This window comes from Pungitius pungitius, chromosome 8 (genome assembly GCF_949316345.1).
Source record: "Pungitius pungitius chromosome 8, fPunPun2.1, whole genome shotgun sequence".
In the NCBI taxonomy this organism is placed as follows: domain Eukaryota; kingdom Metazoa; phylum Chordata; class Actinopteri; order Perciformes; family Gasterosteidae; genus Pungitius; species Pungitius pungitius.
In genome coordinates this window covers 6,387,570-6,401,392 of record NC_084907.1, presented here as the reverse complement: position 1 = coordinate 6,401,392, position 13,823 = coordinate 6,387,570, and the positions used below count along the sequence as shown (strand labels likewise).

Here is a 13,823-nt window from a genome sequence, read left to right as displayed (position 1 = left end):
CTCAGACACACACGCACTCTCTCACACACACACACACACACTCTCACACCCACACACACAGAAGGGGAAATCTTTTCTATGCTCTACACGTAAGCAGTGATGGCTACAAAGCTTTGAACCAAACATTCAAGCCTTTCCAATTATCTTAAAAAGTCCAAAGTGTCTTGGCTCAAGGCCAATGTGCTTATTGTTGAAGGGAAGGAGGATTTTTTCAACTGGAAATAAACCTGGGCTCTCAGTAAGAAAATATGTTTTTGATGTTACTTCTTTTTATTGGTAGTAGTTTGAGTCATTTATGGCGGCTGTTTAAACCTGCAAAGAGATCCAATCGTATCTCTCCTACTTTAATTTGTGGAGCAGAGGTGGCACCAAGTCACAGTGACGACCAAAGTGTCCGGACTCCAGTCCTAAAAGCGCTGAAAATCTGATCCAGGAAATGAATCATCTGTGGCAGGTTTTTGAAACAAAACACCTTTTTCAGTCAAAATGCTCAAATCCAAGTGAATAATGAGGACAGAAAAATGTTCTCAAGAACACCAAGCACAAGTAAGTGCTGCTAAAGTGCTGCCTAGTCAAGGTATTACATTATTTCAGATTCATTTAAAAAGTGGGTTTTTATCACAATGTTTGATGAAACTGAAATAAAAACAGACTTAATCAAGGGAACTTATTATTTAAATTCAAAAGCTGTAATCTATATACCTCTTGGTTCCTGGAATTTTGTGCTCCAGTTTAGTTGAGACAATGTGTCTGGTAATTAAAAGTGACTTCACAACAACAACCCATCCCACTTTGAAATACAGATGAAGCGTGTGTGTCATGTGACTACTGACGACAACATGTCGGGAACCAAAGATCCAAGGGTTGAGAGTGAGAATAATTATTATCTAAAAAAAGGAAGCTAAAAAAAAAATAGAATACAAAAAGTTCATTAAATACTCAAATAAGTCACAGGGGGATAGTCATATATTAATTTAAAGCAGTTAAGTTTCTTTTGTCTCTGATGTAGCTCACAGCAACAAGCATGCCTGCCATCACAACAACCCCAAAACACTGCTGGTTTATTTTTAGAGACAAAAGTGAAACAAATACCTCGCTCAAGAATGAGGAATAGGGACAAACTCGTAGAGCCACATTGCCGTGCTGTCAGGTACATGATGGTTTGACTCAGTGGTTCTCAGAAAAAAGAGGAAGAACTTCTGGGGAATATTTAGACATGTTCTCTATCTGATCAGAGTTAGATTTGCTCGGCGCATGACCTTTGGATTTCTTTTCTCGAACTGGGTTTACAGACTCAAAAACAAAGGGTAGCCTAATCTACTGTTTTAATCTACTTTTCTTTTCTTTTCATCTTATAAATGTTGTGTTTACCATGATTATCAATTTCTTTTATGCACAATGTTACTCAATGTTGCTCTCGATCTTGGATCAAGTCAGATCTGGAGCCATGGAAGGCTTACATTTTACTTGTTAGGATAAAATATCTGATAGAGAAGGAGAGTTTTGGAAATTGAACGACAGGGTAAACCAAAAATAAATAAATAAATACATGACAAATTATTTTTCTCTGAAAAATGTCATTTTCTGAAAGTCACCATCATTCTGAAATCAAAATAAATTCACATTCAGGACGGCTCCTTCTTCAGGATAAAACACAATAATGTAAACTCAATTATGCACTATGTAAAGGATGTATTTGTATTTGGTGTGGTGTACAAAAGCTATTCAAGGTAAAAAAAAAGTATTAAATAAGAATATATTTGCAAAATGAGAGTGGTGGCTGCTGCTGTATCTCTGGTTCCGCGCACTGGGGCCCGGTCACAGTTCAAAGGTTGCACTGCGCTCTTCCTTGCTGCAGCGGGGAGGAATGTGTTTGTGGTGACTTCTACTTGTGAAGCAGTAGAGCAAACCAGCTGACTTCCTTGTTTTTGTTTATGCGGCAAAGATAACCAAAAACTAAAGATGTTGCACTACACTCAGAAAATGTGCGATTTGGAAAATGAAGTGTACAATGCAACAAAAAAAAACTGATGCCACTCGTTTTCCAGGTTAAAGGTTCAGCGTGTTTGATAAATTATCCCCTTTTACCTGCGTAGTGTGGAAACACGCCCAGTTAAGGACTGCGCTCAGTCGGGCCTTCTCACGCTGGTTCCCAGCACTAGAATTCCACGACTTTTACATCTTAGCAGCTGAGGCTGAGCAGCTTTTACAGTGATTGTGAAATCAAATAAGTGCAGCCACCTTGAGCTGTGACGACGTCGTGCAGCGTGACAGGTTTTGTTTACCGAAGGGTCTTTATCACTCAGCCCATGGACAACAAATAAGGGGGAAAAAGGGGGGGGGGGGGGGGCGATGGCGTGTTTCATCCAAGGCCCTGCGGATGTAATCTCTTTATCAGGGTCGATCTCACGCACATGCATTCTTCCTGTGAATGTAACCTCGCTCTCTCTCACTAGACGCTTCCAACCGTTGTTGCTTTGTTGCCAATGGTGAAGACAGCAGAAAAAAGGCAGACTCAGACTTAGTCTAGTCGTGTGGGATTGTAAAGTTAAGTTAAGGTTTAAATTCGGATTGAAAAGTGTCACGCCTTCATCCTGGAACTCAAAAATTCTTTTTAGAGCTTCTTGATTCCTAAATGCCAAAGGTCTAAAGGCTGTGAGGTCACCGTTGATCACATACCGCCGTGGCCGCCCGGGTGACATTTCCAGATGGTATTTTACCTTTGCACATCCTTGTTCCTGCTGCCAGGGCAGGAGGGCGAGGTTAAAGTCTGGCTTTACCAGCAGGAAGGTTGCGAACCACAAACCATGACGCGTGAGGCTCACTTTCATACTTTGAAAATAAGAAGAAGAAGAAGAAAAAGAAAACAAATGGATTTTAAACCCAATAAAGACTGCAGGTGGTTTCCCAGTAAAACTGTTATTCCTTAGGAAGGATTGCTTGTGTAACAGCAAACAGGATTAATGAGGTAAGTTTAAAACAAGAACATCCAATGAGAATAAGTACATTTGTTTGGTCAAAAACAAGTACGTAATACCTCCAGCTGCATATGTTTTGTCATTAATGGAGGTTTTCAAAGCATTTTCTGTAAGAGGTGAAACTGCCCACTGCACAATCAAATATTAAGTCCAAAACAAATAAACCTGCAGTATTTATCTAACTCAAACTCAGCAGGGATTTGTCTATTTAGTCATTTGTCATTTTTTAGAATACTTCAACAGATATTTTTATTTTACTATTATTGTTATGGTCCCTGGAGAATTATCATTATTTCTTCATATTTTGTTGCGATGGTGAGTAGAGAATGCTTTTCTCCTCTGATATTTTTCACCCCAACAGAATGAGTTGTGTAATTGCCAGTGCAATCACCCCATGTCCTTGGTGCTGAGTGTCAATACATCTGCAAAAGCAGCGTGACTCAAAGGTCCCCCTGTCAACCTTCAATATTGAGAGAGTCAATGGGAATTTAGCAAGCTTACCGACTTCTCATTTGTGATTTGATTGATTGTGATTGATTTCTAAACTTCATGAGCTCAGTGAGCAGAACACAGAGTCCTTAGACAAACACAACGTGGCCTCAAGCACAATGACTGCTAGGCAGAATTCACATTAACTCAGTATGTTCATCCAGACTCAGGCCTAAGAAAGACCTACGGGCACATTTTGAACGCGATTCATGCAGACTCGTGCACTATTGGCCTTTTAAACAAGCCAAAAACCGCGGCAGAGTCCCATGGCCACATTCCTGGAGGCCCCAAGGACCTGCAGTATTCAGGACCATGATGGCAGCTGCAAGATAATGAGCTCAGTATCAAAGACCACCTAAACATCAATTAGAATGACTATTACAATAACAATTTTGATAAACGCTCCAACTAATATCGCATTCAAACGCGGAAAGGAGAGACGACGCCGAGTCTCGGGCCTGCGCGTCACGTTGTCTTTTTTTCCGGGTTTTTAGTCTCCGTCCACTCCCGCTTCTCCCAAAGTCAAACGATCACGTCTCATTTCGGAGAAGACAAACGACGAAGGATGACGCTGCGACCCCCCCCCCCCCCCCCCTAATAAGGGATTTATTGTTTTCAAAACCCAGCTGCATCGAGCTGAAATCACAGAGGAATGTGTGAAACTTTGAAATATAATGCTGTCTTAATCAGCCGCGCAGACACGCGATGACAACGGACAGAGATTTCACCCGAACAAAGCCATGTGTTGTGTGTGTTTCTCACAGGTCTGCAGACGACTTCTAAAGGGCTTTGTGCTGCTACAACTGCAGTGTTTTACATTTCCCTTTCAGGTTATTCAAGTCATGCAAGTTGGGGATTTACAAAAGTTGACCAAAACTTAAATAAATGGAGTCAAAATGAAACTGTAATTACCACTGTAAATACATATGTATATCTTCCTGTCCTATTTTTGGCCATACATTGTCTATACAATTTTACAATTCTAATATAGTTCCTAGAAATATTGCTTTTCATAACATGAGCACATTGTGTTTGTGCCGTGGTATAACGTTTGTGTGATGACCCAGTTCATCCATCCAGTTTTTTGAGGAACCAACAAGAAGCAGATACAACATCAGTTCTGTGGAACAGCTGCAAACATTTCTCACTTCCATTTTCGCAGCGCTGGCTCTTCTGACACAACGGTGGCCTTTACGACACCTGACTCGTGGGGAAACAGTCAAACGAAACCGGCGGTCAGATGCGTCACAGCAACGTAAGGCTCCCACTTATCCAGGAACAAGAAATGGCTTCGGGTTTGACGGGTTCTGAAGCATTTCAGCCATAGGTTTCCTCAGTGCTCACAAATAAGCATCAGGTTTTAGTTCAATTGATTACAACAGACGGATCCAAACTGTGTCGTAAGACATGTTTGTGAGTCTGTCGCTGTGTTTTCATCTCGGCTCTGTGAAACCCAGCGAACATGAGCCGTCCATGTTGAGCTCTGAGGCTTATGCGGATCTTTGAAAATGTGCGCTTGTATGGTTTAGAGCATTTTGATTGAACTTTGTGGATCTGGGTCACCTCAGGTTTCATGGCAACATTTATGTCATCTCCGTCTGAATTTACAGGGACATGGGGATAGGTTGACCTCACACACACACACACACACACACACACGACTTAACAGTGAAATCCTCCTCCTGCTGCTACATTGATTTTCAGGCAATCAAAAGGTTCCAATTCCACATCTTCGACATGTCATTATGTCATTATGTGTTTATCTTCTGTGGACTTGACAATACGTCTCCCGAAAAACCTCGACAAAGAGCAGCAGTAGAAGCCAGATGTCAGAAGAAAAAAAAAAACAGTTCCACTTAAAAGACTAATTCGTTCTTTGTATTTATCAGGAAAACATTTATTGTCCTATATTTAGCACGAGGAGGCTAGTGGATGAAAGGTTAAAATGCATTCTAAAGATCAGCTCCAAGATTCCTTCTTTGTCATTCGCTGAGTCAGAAACAGCTGTGAGCCAGTCTATCGGAGGAGCATAGGCAGGTGACCAAATGTTTGCTTCAAGTGTCAGTTCACGCTGTTCAGCAAACAAACTGCTCCGTTCAGCATCATTCCCCTATTATGTATGGTGTAATTATTATGGCTGTGGCTAGTACAGCAATCTTAACCCCGCAACCCAATCATTTTGATTTAAATGACAACTGCTGCGCACACACAAATAATCCAAAGTTCTGAATGAAAGCTAGCACACTGTTTTATATTTGCAGGGGTGCATCTTCCCTATTAAACAATCATCTGAATGAAGAAAAAAAATGCAACAGACATTGACTTACTTTCCAATCTCGTACTTTATTCTGGGCATATAGAACATAGAATATATTAAATAATGCGTAGAAGGACTTCTCAATGGGTATACATTCTATGACAGTGACAGTTGGAATGGTATGTGGCCTCTGCAGCCGGCAGAGGACCGTAGTGTTACGCGCAGGCTGAGATGGGGTGGCTGAGGCCGCTGAAGTAAGACTTTTCACGGTCGCTCATCACCTCAAAGTGCAGCGGCTGCTGGCAGAAGGTGCACTCCGCTGAGGAGTGGGGCTTCACCTGCAGGCCCACCTCCTTCCATGTGTCCACTAGCTTCTCTGTGGAGGGAAAACAGTTTGATTGTTACCGAGCAAAAGTTACGGTCGGATACCACATGCATACAGATTCTATTCAGACGCTTGACAACAGAGTATTTAACACAATCTGGTCTTAAAACGCCTCCTCCTTCCAATGAGGCCGAGTATCATGCCCAACAGGGGGGAAATCCACCACATAGATTACTGTGCTCTTACCAACAAAGTATTTCATCATCTCAGGGGAGTGGTGAGGCGTCGGGGCGATACGCAGGAGCTCGTCGCCCCTGGCAACGGTGGGGTAGTTGATGGCCTGGACGTAAATATTGTGGCGACTCATCATGATGTCACACACCTCGGTGTTTTTCTCCGCGTCCGCCACCTGCAGACAGAAATGCCCGGGATTAGAACGGCGCCGTATGGGAGACATGCCCACGACTACTCGCTACTCCTTATTTCAAGCGAAAGCGGCGTAAAGACTGCTTGGGAATTTACCCGGATTGGGATGATGTGGCTGGGGCAGTGCACCACTGGCAGCCCCGAGTCCATCAGCATCTGTCTGAGCAGCTTGACGTTGCGCTGGTGTTTGCGTCGCAGAGTGCGGCCCTCCTGCCCTTTGAGGATCTGGATGGAGTTCCTGGCGCCGTTGAGCAGCATCGGCGGCAGAGAGGTGGTGAAGATGAAGCCCGCGGCGTAGGAGCGCACCGTGTCCACCAGGGAAGCGGTGCTTGCGATGTAGCCGCCCACACAGCCAAAAGCCTTGCCTGGAAGAGGACATGGCGCACGGGGGGGGGGGGGGGGGGGGTTATTCTTTGCATGAGGTTGTTGCAAGGGCATCACTAAAAAGTCACAACGTTCTGCTCTGTGGTCTATGCAACACAAAGTAGATCACTCTGAAAGCAGCAGGAGGACAGGGGCTGGAAATAATTCTCCTCTATGCTTGACAGCGATGCACAGACCCCGGTAGTAATTCAATGAGAGCGCTACAAGAGCCCACAGTCGCCTAGCAACCACAGAGCTGCTCTGGCTTCTTTAAGCCCTGTGGCGTATTGTGTGACATAAATGACGGTTGATTTTGAGAACCACAAAAAAACAAAAATCTCCAGCTTAGTTAGTCATCAGTATTTAGTTCAACGAGAGGTTACATGCTCACCTAATGTCCCCGAGATGATATCCATCTTGTGCATGATGCCATCCCGGTCTCCGATGCCCCCTCCTCTGGCGCCATACAGGCCCACGGCGTGAACCTCGTCTACGAAGGTGATGGCCCCAAACTCGTGGGCCAGGTCGCACATCTCCTCCAGAGGACACACAGCGCCTGTTTTCCAGAAAGAATAGTTTATTTATTTGCCAAATTACATCAACATGGCTGTTCTTGAAGGAGCAAATATGTAGCTATAAGCAATAATCCTGCCAGCTCAGAGATACCCAACAACCAGATAAAAAAAAACTAAAAAACAAATTCCAAACTTACCATCCATGGAATGGACGGTCTCAAAAGCCACAATCTTCGGTTTGGTGGGGTCTCCCTTCTGTAGAACCTCTCGTAGATGGGCCACGTCATTGTGGCGGAAAACAATTTTCTTAGCACCGCTGTTCCTGATACCCATGATCATTGAGGCGTGGTTTCCCGCATCAGAGTAGATCTCACAACCTAAAACCATTTAGTAGAAAAATGGGAACACAACGATGAGAGTTAGCACCACACCATGTGTTAATGACAGACTTATAAACATACCAGAGCGATGGATTTAATGGGAACGTGTATATATATATATATATTTTTAAATTATTTTGTACCCGGTAGCATCTTGGCGAGGGTGAAGAGGGTGGAGTCGTTGGCGACAAAGCAGGAGGTGAAGAGCAGTGCAGCGTCCTTCTTGTGAAGGTCAGCCAGTTCTTGTTCAAGTTCCACGTGGAACTTACTGGTCCCAGAGATGTTTCTGGTGCCTCCGGCCCCTGACCCATGCTTTCGTAAAGTCTCCCTAAAAACAGAGGAAGAAAGCTTGAACACTTGTATGTGCCATCGGGACACTGAAAGCTGGAAAGATGTAATTTGAGTTGTAGTTAGTGACCTCTTGTTTCTGGGAGTTACTGCTGCAATGGGGATACCTGAGCTGGGCAAGCTCATGCAAGTAGAGGAGGAAAAACAAAAGGCCCCACCTAGTTGGGACCCGTGAGGTTTACGTGATAAGGGTAGCGTAGCCGACCCACGCCGACAGGAACACCCAGGTGTTGATTACGATTATGGGCGGGGTCTCAGCTTTTGGGAGTTTTTCCCCCCTTTCTCCGTTTGGCTAAATCGTCCCATGTGAGATGTGGACAGCCGAGAAAAATATTTGTCTCATTACATGTAAACACAACCATACCCAAAAGACTGAGGGGTGTTTATTTCCTACAACACACACACACACACACACACACACACCACATCTCCAGCACTCACATAATGGACTGCACGACCCGAGGGTGTCGACTCATGCCCAGGTAGTCGTTGCTGCACCAAACAGACACGTCACTCTTCTCCTCTAAAGAGGCGGTGAAGTTGTCGGCCATGGGGAACTCTTCGGCCAGGCGGTTCACGGTCTTGAACACGCGATACGTGTGGTCGCTCTTCTTCTCCTCTATCTTCCTCTCGAAAAACTCGTCGTACTGGTAGCGGGACACTGCAACGGAACAGGAAGATAACGCTTGCTTAATTACGCCTTGCATTGTGACGGCTGGAGCAACCCCTGACATGATGAAAGTCTGAGCACACCTTACTCAAGACTTCAAACTGCAAATCAGAAGTAGGATGGTGAAGTGGTTGCTAGTGTGATGTAATGTGTGAGGACAATGTGTTTGCTTAACAAGGCTGCAGTTCTGCATAAATCCTTTTCCATGAGAATAAATTGCAATAGCATCCAAATAGAACGTACAACTGCCTGGCAAGTTGTCCTGCAGCAGGTGGGAGACACCTTTAGGCCTCTGTTTCAGGAGGGTCCTCATTAGATTAGTTCTCTCCTCGCCGCTGCCTTTACTGTCGCTGGCCAGAGACGGCTTCAGCTGGGCTGGGGACAGCTCTGCGAAAAGAAAGCCGGGAAGGGGAGGGGAGAAAAAAAAAGGAAATGTTATCAACGTATAAACAAAGACACGGGCCCAACCAGACTCATCAAAAGCTGAACCGGTTTTCCAACAAGTCCTTACCTTTCTTGACCGTGCGGACTTCCTGAACATCTTCTTCGAACTCCATGCTGACTTGGCGGACCACGCTGCTGTTCTTTTGGCCCATCTCGGCAGCCAGGAAAGGGCATTTGGAGGATGACACCTGGCCTGAGGATGTCATGGGGTGCCCACCATGCAGCTTAGGCTCCCCATCCTGTTTAGGGCCTGCAAGTGGACAAAGGAGGTTTCAACTTTAGATACATTATTAACACCTTCAAACTATACCATACACTGCAATGATTCTGCCAGCCATTGCGTCACTTGGGTGGTAGTCGTTTACTTTATATAATGTGGTTACTGCATTAAAAAGAAAAAGCCACCCTTACCTTCACCAGCAGACACGATGTCCCCAGTCTTCTGGTGGGGGGAGGAAGATGAGGCAGAGGAGCAGAGGGCCCGAGCTATTGTCGGAGCCATCGGTTTTGCGGCCAGCTCCATCATGAGGGGGCATCGCTGGGCGTACACCACCATAGACTTCTTGGACTGCTGGAAGAAGGCCTGAGGCACGCGAGCCAGGAATGGACAGCGACGCATGATCACATCCATGTCTGCAGTGGCGACGATTGTCCAGATGTCTAAAAGGAGACGGTTGAAAGGTTATTGAAAACCTCTGCTGCGGACTGCAAGGAAAAACTTTTAGCAGGGCGTTTGCTTAAAAGCACATTACACACACACAATATATTTTCTTTGAATGCGATCAACTCACAATGGTGATGTAATGTATTTCATTGGAATAGGTTTAACATAAGCAGGTTCTGAACGGCCGCTGTGGAGCCCGCAGGAAATACCATTGAAATGACGTCACTTTCCTCGGATTTTGAAGTGCTATTACGCAAGAAGGGGAAAATACCCCAAGCACTGCCTGTGTCATATACGCCTTCCCCTGGCCGAGTGTCTAAACATTCCTAGACAGAGTAATCGCTCCCAAACTTTTATCCGCGCATTTAAAAGTTTGCGTACACAAGGCGCAAACTTTACTTCAGAAAAGTTATTAACCTATCGAGACCTTGAGGCTGAAATAAAAGTTTCGATTGATACTAGCATTGCTGGTGTCGATTAAGATTTTTTTCGTATTCGGCGCTTTTACTTTTAAAAACATTTGTTATTGACACAAGCCTCTGGACAACCTTCCATGATGAGCAATTTTACAAAAACTGGGGCAAATTTCCAAGCGTGTAGATACCTGTAAAGTGGTTTTACGGGAAGAGTCCGACCGAGAGGGTTTCGGGTTGGACGTTATAACACATTGAGAGAGCAAGTGTCACGACCTGCCAGTCACCTGTGAGACTGTCATTACAATAACCGTTTAGGGTAACAGCGTATTTATAAACCGTAGCTAATGTCAGACCTGACCAGCGAAGTCTCAACACTTAGCGGGAATGTTCGTGATCTTAGCCGGCTGCCCTCTGAGCTAACATTAGCACGGTCGCTAACGTTAGCTCAGAGGCTACATCCAGAAGTCAAGATGACGATAGGCAAATAAGAAACTTACCGAATAAAAACTCGTCGCTTCAATGGCGTAATGCTTTTCGGTTTGCGTGTGGTGGTCAGGGTGACAGCAGCGGACCTGATCTAAAGTCAGACTCTGATTAAAACACCCGGTTTAGGAGCCGGTAGAGAGAGGACCGCTTCGTTATCCTGCACTGAGGACGAACGAAAAGGACATGGTTGAGCACAGGTTTATAGACTCGTATGGCTGAAGTCTCGCGAGATTTCATGTAACACGTAAGGTTCTTCCTTACGATCAGCTGTGTGACTCATGCATGTGATCAAACTGGTGTTTTGTAATGTGTTTTCTGTGTATATATTGGACGTTTATATATATACTTAATACGTTTTCAGAGGGACATTACGTCATTATTATTGAGTTTATTGACGTCAAGCCATTTTCCCAGGATTGCAAATTCACAAAGACATTAATTAATGTCTGCCACTTTTATGTCAACAGGACCATCTGAAACTGCTCTTTCAGGGGTTGGATGCCAAACGTTGGTACACGGCATGTTTTTTTTAATGGAAGTACATGACATGAATATTTACTTGAGCTCAAGACATTCATGGATCAGGTGATGAGGTGAAAGGAGCGAATTTCTGTGACCAAGTGACCTCTGGTGTTAAATAAGAGACATAGCTGCTCCTTAAATATGGACTGCAGTATAAACAGCTTATAGTCGATGTCTAAAAGTTCAAGTTGTGTTGATTACATATATTTGCTTGCGTGACTTTAGCAGACAAATAGAAAAATAAACGTGAAGTTGAGACCTACATTGTTGCAAACATTTGAAACCACATAAACAGCGTGCACCTAGTTACAGGTGCATTAAATTAACATTAAACCTCAGTTAACAAGCCCAAAATAATTTCTGACTTATGAATAGTAATCAGTCATTTTTGCAATTGTTATATATTGTATTTGTCATAATGGCTTGTGGTCTATTCTTATTCGTTTAATTATTAAGGACAATACAGTACATACATTTTGGCAGCAAACATCCTATATCAAATATTTTGTAGCACTTCAAATGTACTTATAATGGCTCTTATCTATAGAAAGTTGTAAATCTACTTATTTAATGAAATTGCACTTTGCTATTTGAGTTTGTATCCTTATGGTTGAAATGCAATTATCGTAAGTCGCTATGGATAAAAGCGTCAGCTAAATGACATGTAATGTAATGTTATGTGATATTACAGTGGTATCTCTATTTCATTGTTAGCTCCTTAGTAAAGATAATCGCTGTGTTTTGCTGCCCCCTACAGATCATTTTAAGTGTCGGTATTGGCTGCTATGAAGTTTTACCTGTTTGACTTTTTGCATCTAGGACACAAGTGGATGTATTTGTTGTGATTGAATTATAGGCCAAAAGGAAAATAAATTATATTATGCTATGCTAATGCTATTATAGATTAAACTACCCAACAGTATATAATTGTTGATCACAAAAAATGTATAATCAGATGATATAATGAATATGAACATATCAACAATGACTCAAGGCATAATGGATGTTTTTACATTTACTCATACATTTAACACAATTTTGTAGATCGGGATTTTCTAAATAATACTTCCCCCAATCTCCCTTAGTCCAGATAAGACAATCAACATTGAATGTGTCACATGTACCGATTGGGAAACTCACAATGTGATCTCTGATGTCCTTGTGTCTTTAAGCAAAAACACTCTTTCACATAGAAATCTTCTCAGAACTATACATGAAGGGGAATCCTATAACAGGGCCCATGTGGATCAAGCATTATCATCTCAGCTCAGCTATAGACTTCTTTCTTAACTTAGATGTCAGGCTACAATCCAAACAGAGGGGGCGGGGGGGGGGGGTGTATTTGGTGTCTCAAGCACAGAAGTGGCTCAGCAGAACGCCCAATACTCAATTCCGCCTGCAGCCAGATGCACATCTGGTTTCTCCGTGGCACAAGTTTATTTGTATGGCACATTTTCAACAACGAGGCAATTCAAAGTGCACAGAAAACCATTAAAACATCAAAACATGAGGCAGAAGAAACGGACATTTAAGAACAATTAAGAGTGTAGTTTAAAACATTTAAAAAAAGACAGTAAAACAATAAAAGAGCTTAAATAGAATACAAGTCGCATTGCAATTGATAAAATGAACATTAATAAACATCTTCTTCCCCCCTGAATATGGTTCCATTGAAGGCAGCAGCAAGCAGAGAAGTCTTCAGTCTCAATTTGAAGCTGCTGAGAGTCTCAGCTTACCTGCCCGAGGGGGACTCAGCCTGACGGGTCAGGGGGATTTGTGAGGTAGCAGCAGGGCAGACATGTATTTTGTCCTTAAACCATTCAGTGCTTTATAAACCAACAGTCAATTATTTGAGCTGCAGTGTTCTGAATCAACTGCAGTTGTCTGAATGGCTTTTTTCAGACCCTTTGAACACACCGTCACTATAGTCCAGTCTACTGGAGACGAATGCATGATGATTAGGGTCAGGGTGTGCCCTCTTGTTGTGGGTGGGTCACATGCTGAGTCACATGCTGAGTGAGAAAGTGAAATGGGGAGTTGAAGATTCAATGAGAACAGCTGCACTATCTTGGTCCAACCAGGTTTCAGTTAAATTTGTGCCTAACGCCCCCAACAGTAACCTCCTCTCGGAGGGGGGAGAGACCGTTGACGATGAGGTTGAAGACTCCTCCTCTTGGCTCTCCCTAGGTGGGAGCATCTTTCCCTGAAGGTCTCTATGTGCTTTTCTCATGAATAGACTCCTCCTGCCTCTTGCCCTCGGCAGTGGGAGCAGCCGGGTGACGCAGAAAGTAAAATAGATTAGAGCTGAACAGTCTTACCCCTGACTTGTTCAGGTACACTCTTTCGACCTTAAAAAGATGTCTGCACTCCCAGAAAAGGAAGAAATCGTTGTTAAAATGTACTGTATGGTCAGTAGTTGAAAGCCATGTTCAGTTCAAGCGGTCTGCTGCATCTTTCATCTCCTCCTCCGACTAGAATGGTGAGCCACGATGCCCAGGATTTGGCCTCTTGGCTTGGGGACCATATCTTTTCGGAAAGGA

At 43.7% G+C, this 13,823-nt stretch overlaps 1 protein-coding gene across 1 annotated transcript; it reads right to left on the bottom strand.

The window, feature by feature from the left end:
- Window positions 1-5,790: 5,790 nt before the first annotated feature.
- On the bottom strand, window positions 5,791-10,956 carry alas1 (aminolevulinate, delta-, synthase 1). The gene is made up of 11 exons (XM_037490915.2): window positions 10,773-10,956; window positions 9,607-9,855; window positions 9,263-9,445; window positions 8,995-9,138; window positions 8,523-8,742; window positions 7,877-8,061; window positions 7,551-7,730; window positions 7,230-7,394; window positions 6,572-6,840; window positions 6,296-6,458; window positions 5,791-6,100 (listed from the first exon to the last, which is right to left on the bottom strand). Exons 2-11 carry the CDS (start codon window positions 9,824-9,826, stop codon window positions 5,940-5,942), a joined length of 1,890 nt encoding a protein of 629 aa, XP_037346812.1. The 5' UTR covers window positions 9,827-9,855; window positions 10,773-10,956; the 3' UTR covers window positions 5,791-5,939.
- Between the last annotated feature and the right edge of the window lie 2,867 nt (window positions 10,957-13,823).

Coding starts and splice junctions, on each gene's coding strand:
- alas1 (XM_037490915.2), bottom strand. CDS start 9,826: ATGGATGTGATCATGCGTCGCTGTCCATTCCTGGCTCGCGTGCCTCAG. Junction 6,841..7,229: donor TATCATCTCGGGGACATTAG/GTGAGCATGTAA, acceptor GTCCTCTTCCAG/GCAAGGCTTTTGGCTGTGTG. Junction 6,101..6,295: donor GATGATGAAATACTTTGTTG/GTAAGAGCACAG, acceptor TTCCCTCCACAG/AGAAGCTAGTGGACACATGG.